This window comes from Macaca fascicularis, chromosome 20, assembly GCF_037993035.2.
Source record: "Macaca fascicularis isolate 582-1 chromosome 20, T2T-MFA8v1.1".
NCBI classification, from domain to species: Eukaryota; Metazoa; Chordata; class Mammalia; order Primates; family Cercopithecidae; genus Macaca; species Macaca fascicularis.
This window is the reverse complement of record NC_088394.1, coordinates 23,988,391-24,012,820: the sequence shown is the minus strand read 5'-3', so window position 1 is coordinate 24,012,820 and position 24,430 is coordinate 23,988,391. Positions and strand designations below refer to the sequence as shown.

The following is a 24,430-nucleotide window of genomic DNA, read 5'->3' as shown; positions in this document are numbered from 1 at the left end:
CCCAATAGATGCCCTTCCTGGTGCCCTCACAGGTGGGGAAGGTGTCCAGGACTAAGGTCTGTAATGGCCCGAGCAGCTTGCCCCACAGCTCCACACGCTCCTGCGTAGCCATGTTTTGCATATGTGCTTTTGACTGTGTGCTCAGGAGCAACCTTTAGACCCTGTGCCCTGACAGCCAATGGGCCATCCCTCTGTAGCATATAGACTTGACTTTATTTTTATCAGAAGCACTTTGAGCTGCAGTGCTTCAAATTCAAGGAGTAGATGTCAGTAGATCAAGAGCCTGATTTTAAGCTGCTCTTGAAGAGTATCTTCTTTCTTAGGGGCCAGGCACAGTGGCTGGTGCCGGTAGTCCCAGTACTTTGAGTGGCTGAGGCAGGAGGATTGCTTGAGCCCAGGAGTTCGAGACTGCAGTGGTAGTGATTGTGTCACTGCTGGCTGCATTCCAGTCTGCATGACAGAGTGAGACCCTGTCTCTTTTTAAAAAAAAAAAAGGAATATCTTTTGTCTTTTTGGTGAGCCTCTTACCAGCAGTCTACTCTTCCCAGTGTGACCTACCTGTCACTGATGGGCTCACCAGCATCCAACCAAAGAGGACCCGGGCGCCGTCAGCACGGGAGGAAATTGTGTCCTTTGTGTCTTGAGCTTTAATTTTAAGTTTTTGTATCTTAAGTGCAAGTTAACTGCATGGAGCTTCTTAATTTGATATTTTAAATTCTCAAGGCCAAAAAATTAAAAAAATCTTCCCCCAAATACCCTACACAGAATTCTTTTAAATTCCTTTGCATTCTAGCATGCTTCCATTTTGCTTTATTAAACCATATGAACTTTTTAAAAGGCACTGTGAGCTCATCCAAGTCTGCCGCTGGGTCTACATGTGGACAGCATAAGGCCCTCATTATGTGTACAGCTGCTTTAGTCAGCTGACCTGAGCCTTACGCCTACTGTGGGGCCCTTAGCCAGAGTGCTCACAGCTTAGGTCTGAGTAAGACTTTCTGTAGGAACCGGAAGTGGAAAACCAGAGCGTAGCCTTCAAAACAGGGAGGAGGCCCAGGCGCGATTCCACAGTTTCATGCTTGTGACACACCAAAATATTATTCTCAGATATTTCCTTCTTTTTAAATGAAAGATTCCAAACCAGAAGTATGCCTATTCTTTAATACCATTGTTACCAGAAGTTTACTTTATTGATCTGCTACAACACTGTAATGTGCTGCTGTAATTATTAGATAAGTGAAATTTTACATTAAAAGTATATTTCCCTAAGATATTAGCTATTTAAAAACCAATCTATGCTATGAATTCTCCTAACTCAAGAAATTCCAGGTCATCACAGTTATCTTTATATTACAGAATTAACCTGTACTATCTTAAAATCCCCTGGCCTGCCATTGAAAGTACACAGAAGGCCAACATTTAGAATTTTTGAATCTGCTAGTGTTGATCATACTGCTATTAACCATTCTTGGATATAGCCGTTAGGTTTTTCAAGGAGGAAAAAAATATAACTTCCTTGGACAGGATGGTCCTTTATTATGACATAATGTTTTCACTTAGAAAACTTTAGATGGACAAATTCCTGAAAACAGGTTATTCCTTTAGAATTGGATTAAGTTCGAGTTTTAAAGAGTTGGGTTAAGGCTCATGGGATTAATATAAACTCTTGGGGGAGATTATTGTTGCCAAGCAGGTTTGGCAGCCAGCTTCTCACAGCTCAGCACCAGCACTGGAGGATGCCGGGATTCTGGCATCATTTTGAGTCTCCTGTTAATTGTGACTCTAGAGAGCAGTAAGAGTTTTAATTCCCATGGAAAAGAGTTTACATCTTGCTACTTTTGAAGTAATAGATTTTAGCAAAGAGTATTCTAATTTAAACGTTTTATTAAATAATTTAGATGTATGACCTGCCATATTCAGTAAGAACTGAGATTGGAATATTTAATGGTAAGGAAAAGGCACCTGATTGGCCATTGCATTTTTGCTATTTGATGATCATATTTGTGCACTCACGCCTGTTACTAACCGGCCACCCTAACCCTGCCTGCTTGCGTCCCTACTAATAGTGCATGCACTGAAGGCCTGGCTTTGTTGATGCTTGCTGCAATCATTCGGAATACTAAGTGTGTGCCCAGATGTGGAATAGGTGGTCGGTCACAGGGCTGGCCTCGTTACTTCTTTAATTTCTGTTCTTTTCCATATTAGGCAAACGAGGTATAGTAGAAAGAACACACATCATGGAGTCGGACCTGATTGAATTAGAATTTTAGCTCTTGGTATAACATAGGCCAGGCACAACCTGGCTATCTGTAAAGTGGTGACATCTGTCTAAATCGTTGAAGATCAAATAAGAGAAAGTCCAAGGTTATTCTGATAGCCAGTTACAGTTCTTAATATACAGTGGATCTAAATGAAGGCTAGCTATTTATCTTTTTTTTTTTTTTTTTTTTTTGAGATGGCGTCTCGCTCTGTCGCCCAGGCTGGGGTGCAATGGCGCGATCTCGGCTCACTGCAAGCTCCGCCTCCCAGGTTAAAGAGCTTCTCCTGCCTCAGCCTCCTGAGTACCTGGGATTATAGGCTCCTGCCACCACATCTGGCTATTTTTTTTATTTTTAGTAGAGATGGGGCTTCACTATGTTGGCCAGGCTGGTCTCGAACTCCTGACCTTAGGTGACCAGCTACCTCAACCTCCCAAAGTGCTGGGATTGTAGGCGTGAGCCACTGTGCCTGGCCTGCTATTTATCATTTTTATCCAGAAGAAAATAGTTTTAATCAGATTTCTATGTTAGATTCACATGTCAGGGTTTTAAAAACTCACCCGGATCCGGCCTTCTAGGACCCAAACAGAGGAGACTGGGGGTGGGACCCAGGTATCCATATTTTGATTCTGATGCATCACTTGTTTTTTTGGATCTCAGTTCTTTCATGGGTTAAAAAGACAATGCTCTGCAGAAGGAGTTAACAAGTACATTCGTATAATTTAGTGAGCCTGAGACTGTGAGGCGTTAGTCCACTGTACCACAGATAGACCATATCACTCACATAGTAGCCATAAGCCTAGACACTTTGCTGGCTAATTTCATAGTGTTTGCTTTTTAAACTCTCACCCTTCTTATGTCATGGAAGTAATGCCTTTTTAAAAATAAGCATGGGCCAGGGCGTGGTGGCTCACGTTTGTAATCCCATCACTTTGGGAGGAGGTGGGTGGATCACTTGAGGTCAGGAGTTCAAGACCAGCCTGGCCGACATGGAGAAACCTTTTCTTTACTAAAAATACAAAAAGTTAGCTGGGCGTCGTGGTGGGTGCCTGTAATCCCAGTTACTCGGGAAGCCAAGGCAGGAGAACTGCTTGAACCTGGGAGGTGGAGGTCGCAGTGAGCTGAGATCACACCACTGCACTCCAGCCTGGGTGACAGAGTGAGACTGTCTCAGATAAATAAAAATAAGCATGGATATTAAAACTCTTGAGAAATGGAAATAAGAAGAAATCAACTGTAGCTACATAATTGAAAAAGTCTGCCATTGATATTCTACTTCTTTTTATTATTATTATTTTTTTGACACAGAGTCTCCCTCTGTTCCCTGGGCTGGAGTGCAGTGGTGCAATCTCGTCTCGCTGCAAGCTCTGCCTCCCGGGTTCACACCATTCTCCTGCCTCAGCCTCCCGAGTAGCTGGGACTACTGGCACCCGCCACCACGCCCAGCTAGTTTTTTGTATTTTTAGTAGAGACAGGGTTTCACCATGTTAGCCAAGATGGTCTCCATCTCCTAACCTCATGATCCGCCCACCTCGTCCTCCCAAAGTGCTGGCATTACAGGTGTGAGCCACCACGCCTGCCCCTTTTTTTCTTTTAGTTTTTCTAAAAAGGAGGTACATGAGCGTAATTATTTGACATAGACAGGTTTGAATCCTTTTATTTTACTTTACATCATATGCTCGTTCTCATATGATAATGTAATTTTTAGAACCATGGTTTTTTTGTTTGTTTTTTGTTTTGAGATGGAGTCTTGCTCTGTCACCCAGGCTGGAGTGCAGGGGCTCGAACTCGGCTCACTGCAAGCTCCGCCTCCTGGGTACACGCCAGTCTCCTATCTCAGCCTCCCAAGTAACTGGGACTACAGGCGCCCGCCACAACGCCCGGCTAATTTTTGTATTTTTAATAGACACGGGGTTTCACCATGTTAGCCAGGATGGTCTCGATCTCTTGACCTCGTGATTCACCCACCTCAGCCTTCCAAAGTGCTGGGATTACAGGCGTGAGCCACTGTGCCCGGCCTAGAACCATGTTTTTCAGTGACTACATAATGTTTCATCAACCAGATGTATTATTACTCTTAGTTGGATATTTAAGTGGCCTCTATTTCTACTTGCAGTTGATTTTTAATAAGTAGATAATCAGAATTGTGTCAAGATAACATCCAGTGAGACTTGAACAGAATCACTCCTGAATAGTTGACTCAAAGTCGCTGGTAGCCCTGGAAAACTGACGAGAAGTCATCAGCTCCTGATAAAATTACACAATTCTACTTAGACTAAAGAGGATCAAAGCCAGATTGGTTGGACTGTGGTTCTTCTGTTTATTTATTTTATGTATTTTTTGAGACAGTCTTGCTCTGTCGCCTACTCTGGAGTGCAGTGGTGCAATCTTGGCACACTGCAACCCCTGCCTCTCTGATTTAAGCAGTTCTCTTGCCTCAGCCTCCCAGATAGCTGGGATTATAGGTAGGTGTGGCAACACCTGGCTGATTTTTGTATTTTTAGTAGAGACGGGGTTTCGCCATATTGGCCAGGCTGGTCTCGACTCATGGCCTCAAGTGATCCATTCACTTCTGCCTCCCAAGGTGCTGGGATTACAGGCATGAGCCACCGCGCCTGGCTCCATCATTCTTAATCACCCTAACATTTTCCCTCTTTTCCAAAAGAGTTGTGTATATCCTTGGGTGTGGATCCTGTAAGTGAAGACATTATCTGAGGAAATAATGGTTTGGATCTTAAACATTCTGGTTGGAGCTAAGTTTATATGACAGATATTATATTGTAAAAAGGAGAAAAAGGTTATTTTAGAAAGACACCTGTTAGAACCTGCTTTTGTTTGTTTGTTTGTTTGTTTGTTTAGTCTTACTCTGTCGCTCAGACTGGAATGCAGTGATACGATCTCAGCTCACTGCAACCTCCACCTCCCAGGTTCAAGCGATTCTCCTGCCTCAGCCTCCCGAGTAGCTCAGCCTCCAAAGTCCTGGGATTACAGGCATGAGCCACTACACCCAGCCAGAATCTGCTTTTTAAAAGCACCCTAAACCTCTTTGGTTGTGAATTTATATATTCTCTGCCTTCCAAGGGCCGGTCTTTGAGGATATTGCTTGGAACTAAGTTCATACAGTAGATATTTTATTTAAAAACAAAAACAAAACAGAAAAGAGACCTCCAATAAAAGGTTTCTTTTTTTGTTTGGTTATTTGCTTTTTTTTTATTTTGAAATATAATACTTGTTATAGAAACTTAGCTCCAAGCAGTATGCTCAAAGACCAGCCCTTCTTGGAATGCAAATAATATATAAATTCATGGCCAGAGAAGTTTAGAGGTGTTAAAAGAAAACCAGGTTCTTACAGGTGTCTTTCTAAAATAACCTTTATCTCTTTTTTACAACAATCAACCAGAGTGTTTAAGACTCAAACCGTTAACTGGTGAAGGAAGGCATTCCCTGATACCCTAGGTCTGAGAAGAGGGATGGGTGGTGGAGAGGGGGAGGGAGTTTATTCGCCCTGTAATTGTGCCTGCACCACTTACTTTCAAGGGCATATTTGGATCTGTTACTTGTCAAAGTGGCTATCAGAATCACCTTGGACTTCTTGAAGGGTGGGTTCACAACTGAAAGCACATATTCAAAATTGTGGAAGTGATAAGTAAATCTTCTAGAACCATACGCTTACTGATAACATTCCACTTCCAGCTGTTAAATGTCCACTTCTGTTTCCTGGATAAGATACTCAGTTCAGGAAGGAACTTGGTTACATTTGTCAGAGCCCCAAATCTGTGATGAACTATATCAAGTTCTGCCTTTGGGCTGAGGCTGGTTACTGGAGGTCATCCCGTGTTTCTCTCTTTTTTTTTTTTTTTTTTTAAAGAGATAGGGTCTTGCTCTGTTGCCCAGGCTAGAGTGCAGCAGTATGATTATAGCCCACTGCAGCCTTGACCTCCTGGGCTCAAGTGATCCTCCGAAGTAGCTGGAAGGTGGGACTAGAGGCATGCGCCACCACACCCGGCTGATTTTTGTATTTTTCTCATAGAAACGGAGTCTCGTGTTGCCTGGACTGGTCTCGAACTTCTGGGCTCACACCATCATCCCACCATGCCCAGCCTATTTTGTTTTTTTAAGAACAATATCTCTTGTATGAACTTAGCTCCAAGCGTATGCTCAGAAACCAGCCCTTCTTGGGGTGCAGTTTATATACGAGTTCATAGCCAGAAAGATTTAGAGGTGTTTCGGGCAAACCAGGTCCTTACAGGTGTCTTTCTGAAATAACCATTTTCTCCTTTTTACAACAAACCAGAATGTTTAAGACTGAGACAAGATCTCAGATAACATCTTTGAGGACCCTCACCCAAGGATTTACACACTCCTCTGGGGAGGAGGGAAAATGTAATGTGAAGAGCCAGAGTGCAACTGATCTGGCTTTGATCCTCTTTGGTCCACCCTGGCTGTGTCACCTTGAGCAAGGAATAGAGCCTCTGAGTCTCCCTCTCTTATTTCTGCTGCCTTAGGATTAGTCAGTTCAGTGAGACGATGTAATAAAGTGTGGGTGTATAGTACACTCTCGGTTGTAAGTGCTCTATAGTAATGTCAGCTACCGAGGCTGGGCATGGTGGCTCATGCTGGTAATCCCAGCACTTTGGGAAGCCGAGGTGGGAGGATCGCTTGAGGCCAAGAGTTCAAGACCAGCCCAGTCAACATGGCGAAACCCTGCTTTCTAGCAAAAATACAAAAAATTAGCCAGGCATGGTGGCATATGCTTGTAGTCCTAGCTACTCGGGAGGCTGAGGTGGGAGGATCGCTTGAGCCTGGGAGGTGGAGGCTGCAGTGAGCTGAGATTACACGACTACACTCCAGCCTGGGCAACAGAGTGAGACCCTATCTCAAAAAAAATTTTTTTTTTTTTTTTTAATGCTAGCTACTGTGATGAAGTCTCTTTCTGAAAACTAGTTCTGTACAAGTTGCTATCATTCTTTCTACTTCTTGTGTGTAAACAAAGTCATTGTTTCTTTCAGGGATGATTCATGTAGGAAGAGAGAGGGACTGGGGAAACCAGATGGGGCCGGTGGGAGGCAGAGGAAGGGATTTCCTTGTAGCTGGAAAAAAATGTAGCCCCAGAACACATTTTTCCCCTTGAATAAATAATGTGTGTGGATCATAAATAGAAAAATTTAGAAAGGCATAAATCTAAAAATTATATATATGTGATGTATAAGAAAAAGAGAGCAGCTGTGGAAGGGCTTCGTGGCTGATAGGCGTTAACTTGCATGTGAACACAGATATTAACAAGTAGAAATTTCATCCGTATGCACAGTGCCTTTGCATCATGCGTTCCCCGCCAGGTCATGTCTGTTCCATAGTTTCTGGTAAACTCTGGGCTGAGAAGAGACACAGGCTGGTAGCCCCTTCTGTTTTTAGGGGCCAAGATAATGGGGGAAAGGATTGCATTTGCAGTGATTTTCTTATACCGGTATCATCTTCAAGTCACAGCTACTTCTTTGCCTGAAGATGTAAGAACGGAGGATTGGAAAGATGGTTGCTCTAGATGACGCTTCATTCATCCATCCAACCATCCAAGTGTGCAGCTACAAAATTTATTGAACATCTGCTATTTGCCGGTCACTGTTTTAGGTACTGAGGATACACTGTGAACAAGACAGACACAGTCCCTGCCTTCGCTGACTTCTGTTCTGCTTAGGACAAATCCAAGACAGCCCCTATTCTGTGCATACAGACCACCTTTGACCGCACCATAGGGTGGTGCAATTCTGCACAGTGTCATTGGTTTTATAGTTATCACAAGGCCTGAATTGTCTGAAATGACATTCAGCACCTGAACTCTGACACCTTGGCACCTCCATAAATCTAGAAATTTCTCTGAGTTGTGGCGTGTAGGAAACCTTGAGGGACAACCGAGGAGTCACTGTGAGAGAAAGGATGTCCCAGGGAGTAAATAGATCTTACAGCTCAGACTGTAGGGACAGGAAGGTGGAAGGGTAGAGCTGGAACAAGTCTCGAAGCAGTGAGCTTCCCCAGAGTGCACCAGCGTTTTCAAGCTGTGCCTGCGCAGACAGGAGCAGGTCGAACAGAAATACGTTCAAAACTAGCTCCCGGCAAGGACAGGCAGGATGTCATTTTGCACCACAGCAAGTGGGCGAGAAGCAGCTCTCGAGCCTCAATGTGAGACGTCCCAGCAAACCACCTCCTCCTCCCACTCCCTCACTGCTGCCTGCCACAGCTACCTCTAACCCAGCAAAGCAAAACTACAAAATATCTCTTTTCTCTCTTACACCAGCCCTAAAATACCTCATGAGGCTCTCATAATTTGCCAGAACCCACATCTACTAGAGAAGCCAGCCCTTTTGTTTTAATTAAGATCCCCTTGGTTCGCCCACTTTGACCTTGGGCTTCGTTGAGGCTGTGCCTGTGTTGCGCAGTGTTGCGTCCTCAGCAGGTAGAACGGTGCCTGGCGCCTGGGAGGTGCTCAGTAAATGTTTGTTCATGCATAAATGAATCTGAGACCCACCGGCCTCTGAGAAGAGCATAGGAGAGGGGGACAACAGCATGAGGACCGTATGTTTGCCACCTTGCTGAAGGAATTTCAGCCAACATAGTAAGACATGAAAATGGCATTCGAGGTGTATTAGACGGAGAAGGGGAAGTTAATATTTGCAGGAGACTTAGTCTGCCTCAGTGATGTCAGTCAGCAGTGATTGTGATTCCCCAGGGGACGCTTGGCAGCTTCTGGAGACAGTTGAAACTTCCCCAGTGATCCGTGATGCACAGGAGACATTTTTGGTTGTCACACTGGGGGAGGAGGCTGCATGTCACTGGCATCTGTTGGGTGACACCTACAATGCCCAGGACAACCACAGCAAATAATTCAGGCCCAAATGTTGCTAGTGCTGAAGGTGAGGTCCTAGTGTTAGTCACAGGAGGAAACCCAGCAGTCTCGAGGAGAGGCCTCCTCCCAGGGCAGCCCAGGGGCCATCAGGAGGTTCATCTCATGCATTAGAGGCCTTGGGAAGGAGGAGGCTTCCTTTCTTCCATCAAAGCAAGCAAATCCTTTGAAAGCTGCATCTCCAAGGGCTGCCCCGGGCTCATAGCAAGCAACCTCAGAGCCCAGAGGTGAGGCTGTGCCACTCAGCTGCCCTCTGGGGTCACAAAGGCATCACTTGGCTTCTAAGAGCTGATGAGGCCTCTCGCAAGGGACTCTGTGCATGGGCTGACCCCGAAACTTCCCAGCCTCTCTTCTCAAAGCACCCTCAGGTGACCTCTCGGGGGTTACCCCTCATTGATACCGTGTCTCCTCGTGTTTTTGTCCAGACTCCAATTCCAGGGTTTCAGAACCACATCGCAGCATCTTTCCTGAAATGCACTCAGACTCAGCCAGCAAAGACGTGCCTGGCCGTATCCTGCTGGATATAGACAATGATACCGAAAGCACGGCCCTGTGAAGAAAGCCCTCCCCAGCCCTCCGCCGCTTCCACCCTGGCACATGGAGCAGGGGCAGGCAAACCTCTTCCTTTGCAGACAGAACAGTGAAAAGCTTTCAGTGGAGGACAAAGGAGGGCCTCACTGTGCGGGACCTGGCCTTCTGCACGGCCCTAGGAGCACCTGGAGGCCGCCACGGAAGCTGAATGACCTGTGTCTTGAAGAAGTTGGCTTTCTTCACATGGGAAGGAAATAATGCCAAAAAAATCCAAAACGAAGAAATACCTGGAGTGGAGAGAGCGTTCCTGCTGAAACGTGCATAGGAAGCTTTTGCCCCTGCTGTTAACGCGGGCAGCACCTACAGCAACTTGGAATGAGTAAGAAGCAGTGCGTTAACTATCTATTTAATACAATGCGCTCTTTATGCGAGTGGCCTGCTCTCTGCTACCTGGACTTTCATTCTTATGTATTAGGAGGGCGGCTGCTGTCCTTCAGACTTGCTGCAGAGTCATTTTGTGTCATATATCGTCTGTGTCTCCCCAGTCCCCTCAGAACCATGCCCTTGGATGGTGACTGCTGGCTCTGTCACCTCGTCAAACTGGATGTGACCCATGCCGCCTCGTTGGATTGCCGGAATGTAGACGGAAATGTACTGTTCTTTTTTTTTTTTTTTAAACAATGTAATTGCTACTTGATAAGGACCGAACATTATTCTAGTTTCATGTTTAATTTGAATTAAATATATTCTGTGGTTTATATGAAAACTTCATGATTCTTGGAGACACATTGTAGCGTGCGTGTGTGTGTGCATGAGTGTGTACGTGTTGCCACTCCCCCAGATAGAACTGTGGCTGGGACATGTTGAGGGAGAGGGTCTAATTGTAGCTGTAGGAGTTTGAAGAAACAGAGAGCAAGGTCACAGCAGTGAAAAAGGCCACCAGGTGCCCCAGAGACCTCCTAGACTGGCCATCCCTCGGTGCAGGTTCTGGTCGAGGCTGCACCCTTGGTCCTCCCAGTGCTGGCATCCCTTTCTTTCCATCTAGAGATACTCAGACTCCCGGAGCAGCTCACAGGAGCTCAGCCACACTGGGTCGGTGCATTCGTCAGCAGCTGTAAATTGCCATGGAGAGCCCCTCTTCCAATGGCTGGTGCTTTCATGCCCTATCCAAGGCGTGAAAATTATCCCGTCTCTGCCAGGATTGAAATACTAGGGGAGAGCTGATGGGGAATTGGAACAAAGTGAGACTGAGGCTCTGGACAGCTCGTCTCATGATAGCACCTTCCTTCCCTGTGACCCAGATAAGGCCGTTTTCTCTCGGGAACAGAGCAGGACATGCTGCCAGAGTTGGCTGCCCTGAGCCTTCTATTGATCAAGTTTGCTAAGTGTGTCAGTGTCTAAGTCCCTGTTTAGAAGACACTGGACCTCTTTCCACTACAAACTGACGTAAGCCTGATTTAAAAAGGGCAATCACATTTCCCTTGTTTTTTTGAAACAGATCTCACTCCATGGCCCAGGCTGGAGTGCAGTGGCACAGTCATAACTCACCGCAGCCTCCAAACTCCCGGGCTCAAACCATCCTCCCAACTCAGCTTCCCGAGTAGCTGAGACTACAGGTGCATGGCAGTACACCCAACTAATTTTTAAATAATCTTTTCTAGAGACAGGGATCTTGCTGTGTTGCCCAGGCTGGTCTTCAGTTCTGGCCTCAAGCAGTCCTCCCACTTCAGTCTCTGAAGTGCTGGGATTACAGGTGTGAGCCACCATGCGCAGCCCACATTTTCATCTTTACTCAGTTTCCTATGCCTTCAAAGTACTCCCTACATTAATTACCTTGAAAATATGCTCCTGTAAGCCCATTTGCCCCCATATCTTGAATGTTCATCGGCTTAGGGCTCACTCTTCCCCTGTGCCACCCGTGTGTTGTTAATTTTCTGTCCCCTCCGTTAGCCACAGAACAAACCCTGCAGAGAAAGTGAAGCCTTTGTATAGGCCGATTCTCCATGTTGAGCACCTTCTCCAGGAGCCTGGCTGTCCACGGTCAGGTGTCTCCATGGAGCCTCGGAGATGCTCCCATCATGATGCCTGAACTTGTCCTCCAGAGGAAGCAGGGACGTAGGCGCTTGTCAAGGAGATGCTGTTGGCACCTGGGGACGAGGAACATCCGTGCTGACATCCTGCCCAGAATGTAGCATGTGTTCGTCATTGCTGATTCTGAAATACAGGAAACCCGACCTCATTGTTTTAAGAGCCTCATTCAGTTTTTACTCTCCTATTGTTTGCAGCAATCTTCCTACCCTGACAGCTGCAAACTTCAAAACAATGAAAATCATTTGACTCTGTGTATGTGTCAAAGGTAAAGACCACCCTTTGGGAGGCCGAGGCGGGAGGATCGCTTGATGTCAGGAGTTCGAGACCAGCCTGGTCAACACAGTGAAATCCCATCTCTACTAAAGATACAAAAAATTAACTTGGCACTGTGGCGGGCGCCAGTAACTCCAGCTACTTAGGAGGCTGAGACAGGAGAATCATTGGAACCTGGGAGACAGAGGCTACAGTGAGCCAAGATCACGTCAGTGCACTCCAGCCTGGGCAATAAAGTGAGACTCTGTCTCAAAAAAAAAAAAAAAAAAAAAAAAAGGACCAAACAGAACTATCTAGTGGGAGGTACATGGCTCAGCATCCCACCAGCAGGGCCAGGAGAGGCACCTGGATCCTCTTTCTTTGCCATTCCTGTGACCTGGGATTCCTTCTGCTGGGGGCATTGTGCTGCGTTGGCGCTGCACACGGTACACTGTTTCCAGCCTGCCCACCGTCAGAGAGGTAGAGAATCGGAACCCATACTGGCCATTTCTGGCCGTCCAGAAGGGCGCTGGCCATCTGCCCTTCAGATTGTTTCCTTCCCTTCTCTACCCAGTAGTTTCTTATAGGAAGAGGCCCTTGCGCTCAGACTTCCTGTCCCTGCTCCCCCAGCTGCACCATCTCTTCTAAAAAAAAATTCAGATGCCGTAGGAGTGACCCCATCCTGGACCGTTGTGATGGCCCTGGTTCTCTGGGAGCTCCGTGGAGCGACTCCCATTCCTCTGTTGGGGCTGTAGTTCTCAGTGCTCTCCCAAGCCCAGTGAGTCCTGCAAGTGCTCTTATTTGAAGGTCTTAAGACAAACTCTCTTGGTTTCTCCCTGAGGTCTCCTCCCACCATTTCCCCACCATATTCCGGCGCCTCTGGCCTCTGGGACCCACAGTCTCAGGGTTTTGCATCAGACTGGGCAGCAAGCACCTCACTCATAGGGATGCTTCTCAGCCAAGGGCTTGCACTTCTCTCGTATCTCATCGGTGGAGCTAGAGAGGAGATGTGCTGGTGTGGCGAAGCCACAGTGTCTGGTGCTGCCAAAGGCAAGAAGTGACCAAGACCACTTGAGCTGCCAGCTAAGGGAGTGGGGGAGCAAGTCAAGGACTCCTTTAGTTTCCCCACTGCCCACAGCAGGCTGCACACGTGGCCATCCCCACCCTGTGCCACATGGGTTCGCACAGGCGTGGGCCCTGAGTCTCTTCCCCAGCAGGCAGGACCCCTGTCTCCCGGCACGGAGCTGTGGGTGCCCTCCTGCCACCACCGTGGATTCTGTGTAGTAGAGAAAACCTGCCTGCAGGGGGAGAAGTCAGCAGATACGCGGAGAGGCAGAGACAAAAGATTAGAGGGAAAGAGTGCAGGGCTTGGTTTTTAAAACCCTCCCAGCTCCCGGTTCGTGTCCCTGAAGCCGTTCTGCATTTCTTGCCTTTGAATGCTCACGATAAAGTGCTTGATTGTTTTTGGCACAAGCGTTCCTCTTTGGGTTTGTTTCTCTTACTGGCAACCAAATGACTTCTACCTGATTCCCTCCAAAGGAGGTACATGGCTGTGTAGACCCCACACAGCTGTGCAGGCAACTGTCTTCCTCCCACACCCTCTCCAGCCAACCCCTCCTTTACATCCACACATGCGTTCACACACCGTGCCCCTCGTGTCAGTTATCCAGCGCAGCATGACAGATGGCCACATACTTAGCAGCTTACAACAGCACGTTCATTTTCTCATAGCCCCTGTGGGTCAGGACTCCAGGCACAGCTTCTCTGGGTCCTCTGTCCAGGGTTTTCATCCGCTGCGGTCAAGGCAGCAGCCAGGGCTGGGGTCTTATCTTGAGGCTGGACTGGGGAAGGATCCACTTCCCAGGAAGTAGGGATTATTGAGGGTCACCTTAGGGTCTGTGCTTCACACATGAAACATCATCACAAATGACATGTGGGGAGGGGGATATTTGATACAAGAAAGAACCTCCCCCAAACCTAACAAAAAACAACAGGGTTCTATTTTCACTCTTTCTGCTTGTATTTAAATTTGGGGTTTTTAATTGTCATTCTATTTGTTTAAGATGGAATCTTGATCTGTTGCCCAGGCTGGAGTGCAGTGGCATGATCTCGGCTCACTGCTACCCCCGCCTCCCAAGTTTAAGCCATTCTCCTGCCTCAGCCTCCCAAGTAGCTGGGACTACAGGCACCCACCACCATGCCCAGCTAATTTTTGTATTTTTAGTGGAGATGAGGTTTTGATATGTTGGCCAGGCTGGTCTTGAACTCCTGACCTCAGGTGATCTATTCACCTTGGCCTCCTGAAGTGCTGGGATTACAGATGTGAGCCACTGCACCTGGCCTGAATTCAGTTTCTATGCACATCTGTAAATTGCATTTGCACTGCACTGTTTTTTTAAATTGATAAAAGTTATGGTATATGACATGTTTTTGTATATGTATACATTGCAGAATGGTTAAATCAAGCTAATTAACATATCCATCACCTCCATTATTTATTTTTTGTGGTGAGAACATTTAAAATCTCTCAGCTGGCTGGGCACAGTGGCTCACGCCTTAATCCCAGCACTTTGAGACATTGAGGTGGGCAGATTGCTTGAAGCCAGGAGTTTGAGACCAGCCAGGGCAACATAGTAAGACCCCATCTACAAAAAAAAAAAAATTAAAATTAGCCAGGTATGGTGGCCAAATGCCTGTAGTTCCAGCTACTCAAGAGGCTGAGGCAGGAGTTGAAAGCTCCAGTGAGCCATGATCATACCAATGCTCTCCAGCCTGGGTGACAAAGTGCAAGACCCTGTCTGTAAACAGAAAAAAGAAAAAAAAGGCCATATTTGGGGGCTCACACCTGTAATCCCAGCACTTTGGGAGGCCAAGGCAGGTGGATCACATTAGCCCAGGAGTTGGAGACAAGCCTGGGCAATATGGCAAAATGCCCTCTCCACAAAGTACAACAACAACAAAATTGCCAGGCATGGTGGTGTGTACCTGTAGTCCCAGCTACCCAGGAGACTGAGGTGGGAGGATCACCTGAGCCTAGGAGTTCGAGGCTGCGTTGAGCCATGGTCGCACCCTGCATTCCAGCCTGGGCAACAGAGAGAGACCCTTTCCAAAAACAAACAAACAAACAAGGAATGCAAAGGATTGCAGACTTCATCCTGAGTGTGGGAAGGTCACTGAAGGATTCCAAGCAGAGGATTGGCTTGATCCGAGTTGCCTACCCTGCCAGTGGCTGGAGAATGGGGAAGACTGGATGTGCGAAGGCCAGTCGGGAGGCCAGGCAGAGATGGGGGTGGCCCGAGCGATCATAGTGACAGCTCAATGTGTTCCTGCTGAAACATACTGTTGACCCCAGCCAGAGGCAACAGAGGTCTCGGTGTGAGGGGCAGGCTTGGACGGGGAGCTCAGGACTGTAGTGGAAGTCCCCCATGCCGCCCACTCCCCTCCTTTGGGCCTTGGAGGCAGAAGCTCAGCCTCCTCGGTGAAGACTGCTCCTTGAGCCCACTTGCTCCAGAACCATCCCAAGCTCCTGCCTAGAGCCATGTTAACAGCCAGTTCCCCACCCATACCCCTTCCCAGGAGGGCTGGGGGTGCCCTTTGTCCAGCCCACCGCTGCTGCTTGGATTCGTGTAGAGAGCTGGGCCTTCTGAGCAGAGTGGGGACTGGGCCAATACATTTGCCTGTGCACCAGGCCAGTCCCAGCTGTTGGCATCAAGTAGGAACCGGAAAGACATCACTGGAGGATTAAGTGGGTGAGCAGCCCCTCAGCCCCGGGGGGTCCTGTTTATTTTCCTCTGGCCTGGAAAATGGGGTCCCCCGAGAGACTCCTCTGCTTTCCAGCTCTGTCAGGCCAGGAAGAGGCTCTAGTCCATCCCACCACCCGACCTTATCCCAGGCCTGGATGGTTCATGACCTTGGGCTACTCCAGAGATGGTCTCAGGGCTCACTGGGTTGGCCCTGCTTGCTCTTAGCTCTGCACGTGGCAAATGCAGCCCTAATGGGTCATTCCATCAGACTCCGTCGGGCCCAAAGCGGGAAAGCTGAGGAGGCTGGCTCCACCCAGAACAGGAGGCCACTGCCCTGCAGGTCAAAGCCTTACTGGCCTTTGGTGGGGAAGTTCATTGAGATGCCCATCCACCTGGCTGCTGCTTTTTAGGGAAGCATCATCCTGGGGAAGTAAGCAAAGAAACAGTCTAAGGCTGGGTGCGTGGCTCATGCCTGTAATCCCAGCACTTTGGGAGGCCAAGGCAAGAGGATTGCTTGAGCCCAGGAGTTTTGAGACCAGCTCAGGCAACATAGGAGAGAGCAGCCCCCCATGTCTCTGCAAATAAATTTTAAAAATTAGCCAGACATGGTGGTGCATGGCTATAGTCCCAACTACCCAGGAGGCTGAGATAGGAGGATCATATGAGCCCAGGAAGTCAAGACTGCAGTGAGCCGTCAGGGCGCCACTACAGTCCAGCCTGGGTGACAGAGTGAGACCCTGTCTCAGAAACAAAGCAGTCTAAGCCAGAACTTGAGAAGTGCACACAATTCCCTGATTTTCTTATAGCACAAGATTTTAGAGTACCAACTCGGATCTATTTCCAAGAAATATCTAGGAGGAAGTATCACAGTGAGAAAACTCTTGGGGACCTTCACCCAAAGCCAGCCATAGTGGAAGGCAAGTGATAGAATGCAGGTCCCATTCTTCGCACTGTGAAGATGAGCTGGGCAAGTTCGAATGCCAAAAGGTCCTGTGAGTCCCTTTGCTTCTTTATCCCTTTGAATTTGGGTATTTATGTTACACAATGGATAAGAAGAATGAATGTCTTTTGCGAAAGGAAGCTTTTACATGTCTCTCCTCTTTCCATCTTCTAACCTTCATTATTTTCAAGAAGAAAAGAGGCTGGGCGTGGTGGCTCATGCCAATAATCCTAGTACTTTGGGAGGCTGAGGTGGGGGGAATCACTTGAGGCCAGGAGTTCAGGACCAGCCCAGGCAACATAGACCACATCTCTTTAAAAAAAGAAAAAATTAGGTAGGCATGGTGGTGTGTACCTGTAGTCCTAGAAACTTGGGAGGCTGAGGAGGGAGGATCACTTGAGCCCAGGAGTCTGAGGTTGCAGTGAACTATGACCATGCCACTGCACTCTAGCCTGGGTGACAGAGCGAGACACTGTCTCAAAAAAAAAAAAAGAAGAAGAAAAGAACTAAGTGTCATGTTGAAAATGATCTATAAACAGTTGGAAGCCTTGTGGTAAACAAACAAAAGCTTTATTCTTTTTTCTTTCATTAAAAAAAATGGAGCATTGAAGAGAAACGGCCTTTGAACCCCCGGGTTCACCCCACACTAAGCAAAGTAGCCCCAGATAAAGATGGCGCAGGTCACGCAGAAAATAAGGTTGACGTCCAGGAGGGTCTTCACCAAGGGGTTTTCTTCCAGGGAAACTATGACGGGTTCTGCTCTGGCCGGGAGCTCTTCCTTGCCCTTGTCCTGTATTCCGCAGAGCCACAGGATGGCCTTCACCACTTTGGACTGCTTCAGGGTCATGTCACCTAGAAAGAACCCAGCAAAGGAGGACCGTAGAGGTGGTCTGTGTCTCCCAGAGAGGCGAGACGGGGACACTCACCAGGTGTGTTCAAGTGCTGGGATTACAGGCATGAACCACCAGGCCTGGCTGAAATCTCCCAATTTTTTTTTTTTTTTTTTTTTTTTTAGACAGAGTCTCACTCTGTCACCCAGGCTGGAGTGCAGTGGCGCGATCTCGGCTCACTACAACCTCCACCTCCCAGGTTCAAGTGATTCTCCTGCCTCAGCCTGCCATGTAGCTGGGACTATAGGCATGCGCTACCATGCCCGGCTAATTTTTGTATTTTTAGTAGAGGTGGGGTTTCACCATGTTGGCCAGGCTGGTCTCGAACTCCTGACTTCAAGTGATCCACCTGTCTCGGCCTGCCAAAGTGCTGGGATTACAGGCTTGAGTCACGGCGCCCAGCCGAAATCTCTCAATTTTTAAACGTTAACTCACATTTTATTGAAACTGTAGGTGGGCCAAGCCAAAATATGTCTGCAAGCCGCCAGTTTAGAAGCACTGAGAGAAGGCACGTCGTGTTCCTGCCTGCCCATGTGTGGAACATGAGGATGAAATGAACCGTGTCTTCATAGGCACTCAACAAGTTTACTTTGTTTACTCTTAGTGCCTGTAGGAAGCTTCTGTTGAAAGTTACTAAAAACTCCTTTCCCATGGCCAGAGCGTGGGGACAGATCAGACAGTGGAGCCAGAGGATGCTAAAACTCCAAGTCTGCCCACTTTCCTGGCTTGTAATTTGATAGGAAAAAAAAAAAAAATCCCCTTAACACGTAATGCTTCTTGCTGTAACTGAGGAGACAGGCTACTCACAGCTGTGGGTTTTAGACACGTTTTCTTGGACCATCTCGAACTGGACTCTGCTGCTGCTGCTGGCCTCTGGCATCCCGTTCTGAGAGAGGGCAAGAGACAAGGGAGCTGCTGGTGTCGCTGGTTCCTTCTGGACCACGGGGTCATGACGAGTAAACCAGGTCAGGTGGCTGACCTAAGGAGCAGGAATGAATGATGAGATTTGTGGTGGAGGTGGGCCCGGGGTTTTCCATCCTTTTCTCACACTCCCCACCCAACCCCACACCCAGCCTTTGTGTCTGAATCTGCTCCCAGCCCCACCCTCCCACCCCATCCTCCAACAAGCGTCACGTCCCTGCGCTCTTCAGCATCAGCGCACAATTCCCCCGCTCATTCCCACGTCTTTCTCCGATAAACCCCATCCTCATGTTGCTGGGATGTGATTATCCCTCATTCTAATCCCCAGAGCTTAACCCTCACCCTAGAGTATTGCGGGACCCCAGAATTGGTCATTTCAGCTCATCCATTTCTCTGGCCACAGGGATTGAATTCCGCAGAGCCACAGGATGGCCTTCACCACTTTGGACTGCTTCTGGGTTCGCGGATGAGCATGTGTCCTGAGCTGACTCCATCAGTGGGAATCTAGAACTTCTCTAGAAATTCTGGGACAGAAATACTTATGCTTATTTTTACCTTTTTTTTTTTTTTAAGACAGGCTCTTGTTCTGTCACCCAGGTGGGAGTGCGGTGGCATGGACATAGCTCACTGCATCGTCCAACTCCTGGGCTCTGGCAATCCTCCCATCTCGGCCTCCCTAGTAACTGAGATTACAGGCGTGAGCCATCACGCCCTGCTAATTTTTTCATTTTTTAAAGAGATGGGTTCTCACTGTGTTGCCCAGGCTGGTCTCGAACTCCTGGCCTCAAGTGATCCTCCCACCTCAGCTTCCTGAAGTGCTGGGATTACAGGAATGAGCCGCCGCACCCCAGCCTTATGTTTACTTAATGACAGTAAAAGAGGTTATCTCTCTAGAAGGTACTGGGCTCCATATGGGACGTAAGAATCAAAGCAGAAGGTGCAGATGAATTCTGATGACCTTTGCAAAGTCCTGAATAATCCTGCCCCTGAACCCCAACCCTGGACTTTTCAGCTTTTTGGACAATCAGTCTCCTTCACTTAAGTCAGTGTGGGTCAGTTTTCTGTCACTTCCAACAAAAAGTCTCAGCGGATCTAGCCATCAGCCCAAACGTACCATCTCCTTGGAGGGCGACTCTGTGAACCAGCTCACGGTGGAGACAGTGATGAGGGTGACCGTGGACAGGATCATGGAGAAGTAGAGGTAGTGGATGCTCTTCACCAGGACCGGGCGCTCATCTGGCTGGTCGCACCGAGGCTGCACGTAAATAAAGTCCAGGACCAGCCTAATCAAGCCCAGGAGCAGGCCCGAGATCAGGCCCCAGAAGGCACCCTGCAACATCAGAGCAAGATCGTCTTAGAGACGCCAAGGCCTCTGGCCTCCAGGAACCTCAAGAAGCCATCTCCAGGGCTTGTCTTTCTTGTGGTGGTCACTGCACACATGGGTCAGCCATTTGGAAGGGTTCTGCAATACTGAACCATTTATCTTTTTATAATGAATCGACTACTCATAGATTACTAACACCCTCTTAATTTAGCTTCCCTGTTCAATAACAAAAAATGCATCAAGATACTTTTGATGAGAACCTCTCACTGCTTTTTTTTTTTTTTTTTTTTTTTTTTGAGAGACAGAGCCTCACTCTTTCGCCCGGGCTGGAGTGCAGTGGTGCAGTCTCAGCTCACTGCAACCTCTGCCTCCCAGGTTCCAGTGATTCTCCTGCCTCAGCATCTGAGTAGCTGGGATTACAGGCACCCACCAACACACCGGGCTCATTTTTGTATTTTGTGTAGTGGTGGGGTTTTGCCATGTTGGCCAGGCTGGTCTCGAACTCTCAACCTCAAGTGATCCACCCACCTCAGCCTCCCAAAGTGCTGGGATTACAGGTGTGAGCCATCGCAGCAGCCCTCTCATTGCTTTTTTGCAAAGGTCAGATAAACACCCTCTCTGTATCTTCCACCATGAAACTCACCCTCCCTCTCAACACCCAAGTCCAGCCTGTATCTCCCTCCAGTGCCCTCCCCTCCCATCCTATCCCAGTCCTCAAGGGGCAGCACTTGGTTCTGGCCTAGTGGGAGCAGTCCAGAGCTACCTTTTCATTGGTCCTCTTCCAGAAACATCCCATGATGAAGACCACCGCCACGGGCGGCTGCAGGTAGGAGCTGATGGACTGGATGTAGATGAAGAGCTGGCCACCCTGGCTGGCCTGGACCACAGGGATCCATAGGATGGAGACCAGGACCAGCAGCAGCACAAACACCCTGGTGCCAGCAGCGAGAGGCACAAATTAGCATCATCTTCCCTGAACATTTACTCCTCTTTCTCTCTCTCTTTTTTAATAGGGTCTTGTTCTGTTGCCAAGGCTGGGGTGCAGTGGTGAGAGCATAGCTCACTGCAGCCTCCAACTCCTGGGCTCGTGATCCTCCTGCCTCAGCCTCCCAAGTAACTGGGATTACAGACACATGCCAACACTCCCAGCTTATTTTATTATTTTGAGACAGAGTCTCACTCTGTCACCCAGGCTAGAGTGCAGTCTGCCATCTTGGCTCACTGCAACCTCCACCTCCTGGGTTCAAATGATTCTCCTGCCTCAGCCTCCTGAGTAGCTGAGATTACAGGCACCTGCCACCACAGCTAATTTGTGTATTTTTAGTACAGACGGGTTTCACCATGTTGGCCAGCCTGGTCTTGAACACCTGACCTCAAGTGATCCACCGGCCTGGCCTCCCAAAGTGCTGTGATTACAGGTGTGAGCCACCTTGCCCAGCTGGGTTATAATTATTTGCTTATTCTCTTCCTTCCCTAGCTCCATAAAGGCAAGAACTGAGCCCTTTCATGGTTACGTGCCCTGTGCCTGGTACAGAGTAGGTGCTTGTTGAGCATCTCCTGAATGAACCAATGTGTTGCACATGGAGTCCTAACGCTCTTCAGCCTGGCTAAGTTGCCGGCTGGACCTGGACTTTGCCTCTGGGTGGGCTCAGCTCTCTCTTCCCCCTGCCCCAGCCCCACCCAGTAGGGACTTACCTGCCTACAATCATGAGCTCCTTCTCAGATGCCCGAGGCCGGAGGTGATTCCAGAGGTCCATGGTGAAGATGGTGCTGGCACTGTTAAAGATGGAGGTGAGGGAGGACATGAGAGCCGCCACCATCACAGCCATCATCAGCCCACGGAGCCCTGGGGGCGGAAGGGAGGTCATGGGCCTCGGCCCTTTTCTGCCAAAGCAGCCGATCCCAGTGGGCTCAACTGGAGGAGGCAGAACCTCAGGGAGGACGGCGGGGCAGAGCTTCCTGCAGGACTCAGCCTTTCATGGGGAGCCTAGAGCCTGTTCCTCCAGCCCTCCCTTCTTGGCCCTGCCTTGGATCAGAGCCCATCCAGTGATCTCCTTTCTGGGTGCTCCAGGGGACTCGATGCAGGGGTGAAGGGACTTTACCTGTGGGCAGGAGTTCCAGCACGAGTTTGGGATACGCGATGTCAGAACAGCCCGAGGGGTTGCTGCAGATCTTCCGGCAGATCTCGGGATCTGCACAAGCCACTTGATCTACGGAGGAAACACAGGCCCAGAGGTGAGCAGTCAGGCCCGCAGAGCCCCAGGCCCAGGCAACATGGGGCCGGACACAGGCTTATCATATGGAAGTTTATAGCTCAATGAGATAAAAAGAGAGTCTAGACTTTATAAGCTGTGACCTTGTTACTTACGCTTTCTGAGACGAGTTGCCCTGTTTGTAAAACTAGGATAATAACATGACTTTATAGGAAGTGCTGGAAAAACTTCAGCTATTGTTATCATAACCCAGATGAAGCTGGGACACCTAGTGGCTAGTGGCCAGTCTTACAATAATGTCTTTTTTTTTTTTTTTTTGAGACGGAGCCTCTTGCTGTGTCGCCCAGGCTGGAGTGCAGTGGCACGATCTCAGCTCACTGCAACCTCCGCTTGCCAGGTTCAAGTGATTCTCCTGCCTCAGCCTCCTGAGAAGCTGGGATTACAGGCACCCACCACCACGCCCGGCTAATTTTTGTATTTTCAGTAGAGATGGGTTATTACTATGTTGGCCAGGCTGGTCTCGAACTCCTGACCTCAAGTGATCGGCCCATGGTCATTAACTCACTGTTCAGTAACCTGTCCTGGGCTAGTGAATCATTTCCTATATGGAGTAGATTCTCTTGTCAGAATGCTTCACACCCTCTGATGCCTGAAATAAGATGCCTCTAGCCCAGTTAAATCCAAACATAGCACAAAACCTTCTTCTTCCACAGACCCAACATTAACTGAAGGTTTACTATGACTCAGGAGCTTCAGCAAGCTTTGTATCTATACCTCATTTAATTTTTACAACTCTATGGGGAAGATACTGTTATTACTCCTACTTCAAAGACAGATAAACTGAGGCCCAGAGGTTAGTTTCTCCAGATTATATTGCTAGTAAGTATTATGGCCAGGAGGCAAACCCTTAGTTTATTTCAAAGCTCAGGTAGAGAAGATTGGCTTTGTAAATACCGCATTTCTAAACTCTGTGTGTGTGTGTGGGGGTGGGTGGGTGTGTGGGTGTGGGTGTGTGCGTGTGTTTTTGAGACAGGGTCTTGCTCTGTCACCCAGGCTGGAGTTCAGTGGTGCGACCTTGGCTCACTGCAACCCCAGCCTCCCAGGCTCCAGCCTCCCGAGTAGCTGGAATTACAGGCAGGCACCATCACACCCAGCTGATTTCTCTTTCTTTTTTAAAATTAATTAATTTTTTATTTTTATTTTTATTTTTTCTTGAGACGGAATCTCAATGTTACCCAGACTGGAGTGCAGTCGCACAGTCTCGGCTCACTGCAACTTCCACCTGTGGGTTCAAGCGATTCTCCTGCCTCAGCCTCCCAGCCTGTAGCTGGTATTACAGGCGTGCCACCACACCCAGGTTTTTTTTGTTTTGTTTTGTTTTTTGTTTTTGTTTTGTTTTGTTTTGTATTTTTAGTAGAGACGGGGTTTCATCATGTTGCCCAGGCTGGCCTCGACCTCCTGGCCTCAAGCATTCCTCCCGCCTTGGCTTCCCAAAGTGCTGGGGTTGTGTTTTGAGGGTTGTTTTCTTCTCTCTTAATTTCCATATAGTTTCTTTAAAAATATGTGCCATTTCTCATGGATGAAGCTGGAAACCATCATTCCCAGCAAACTAACACAGGAATAGAAAACCAAACACCACATGTTCTCACTCATAAGTGGGAGTTAAACAATGAGAACACATGGACACAGGGAGGGGAATATCACACACTGGGGTCTGTCTGGGGGTTGGGAGGAAGGGGAGGGAGGGCATTAGGACAAATACCTAATGCATGTGGAGCTTAAAACCTAGGTGATGGGTTGACGGGTGCAGCAAACCACCATGGCACATGTATACCTATGTAACAAACCTGCACATTCTGCACATGTATCTCAGAACTTAAAGTTTAATGAAAAAATAAAAAATAAAAATATGTGCCATTTCTCAGATGGGTTTAGTGGAAGAGGGTTTTTTTCCAGGCTCACAAGAACTCAGGATCAGAAAATACTTTTATGCAGCTGTGGACTCAGTTGAAGATTTAGGAGGGAGCTGGTGGAGTCATGGTGGAGACAGAAGTACAAATAGAGAGGCTGAGTGCTTTGTCCTGAAACTGGCACTTTAGACCTGGGGTTTAGTGGGCTTGTTAAAAAATAGGTGGCTGGCACAGACATATGAAAAAATGGTTAACATCACTAATCATCAAGGAAATGCAAATCAAAACCTCATGAGATGTCATCTCACCCTAGTTAGAACGGGGATCATCAAAAAGACAAAACATAATAAATGCTGGTGAAGATGTGAAGAATGAGGGGAACCCTTATACATTGTTGATGGAGATGTAAATTACTACAGCTAGTATGGAAAACTGTATGGAGGTTCCTCAAAAAACTAAGAACTA

General features: G+C 48.0%; 2 protein-coding genes across 63 annotated transcripts in view; one reads left to right on the top strand and one right to left on the bottom strand.

Moving 5' to 3' along the window:
* ARHGAP17 (Rho GTPase activating protein 17) overlaps positions 1–24,430 on the top strand; it is a 118,416-nt gene that overhangs the window by 87,292 nt on the left and 6,694 nt on the right. For 12 of the 35 annotated variants that reach the window (XR_012429472.1, XM_074028221.1, XM_074028217.1 and 9 more), the window contains one exon: positions 9,576–10,447. The exons of 1 other annotated variant lie outside the window; for it this stretch is intronic. Coding sequence is in view for 25 of the 34 variants with exons in the window: in XM_074028221.1 (XP_073884322.1) it covers positions 9,576–9,706 (131 nt within the window). In the remaining 9 variants the exon portion in view is untranslated. Of the gene's footprint in view, positions 1–8; positions 57–1,895; positions 1,945–7,733; positions 10,448–24,430 lie in introns of those variants that run through there. 22 more of the 35 variants (XR_012429473.1, XM_074028223.1, XM_074028219.1 and 19 more) reach the window with 4 other exon arrangements.
* The window catches only part of SLC5A11 (solute carrier family 5 member 11), a 72,273-nt gene continuing 58,243 nt past the window's right edge, over positions 10,401–24,430 (bottom strand). For 8 of the 28 annotated variants that reach the window (XM_074028233.1, XM_065536822.1, XM_045382204.3 and 5 more), the window contains 6 exons: positions 21,945–22,052; positions 21,538–21,688; positions 20,606–20,774; positions 19,633–19,848; positions 18,405–18,576; positions 17,256–17,559 (listed from right to left, as the gene is read on the bottom strand). In XM_074028233.1, coding sequence (XP_073884334.1) covers positions 17,354–17,559; positions 18,405–18,576; positions 19,633–19,848; positions 20,606–20,774; positions 21,538–21,688; positions 21,945–22,052 — 1,022 coding nt within the window. In that variant the 3' untranslated portion in view covers positions 17,256–17,353. Of the gene's footprint in view, positions 11,896–17,255; positions 17,560–18,404; positions 18,577–19,632; positions 19,849–20,605; positions 20,775–21,537; positions 21,689–21,944; positions 22,053–24,430 lie in introns of those variants that run through there. The other 20 variants (XR_012429483.1, XR_012429478.1, XR_012429486.1 and 17 more) reach the window with 7 other exon arrangements.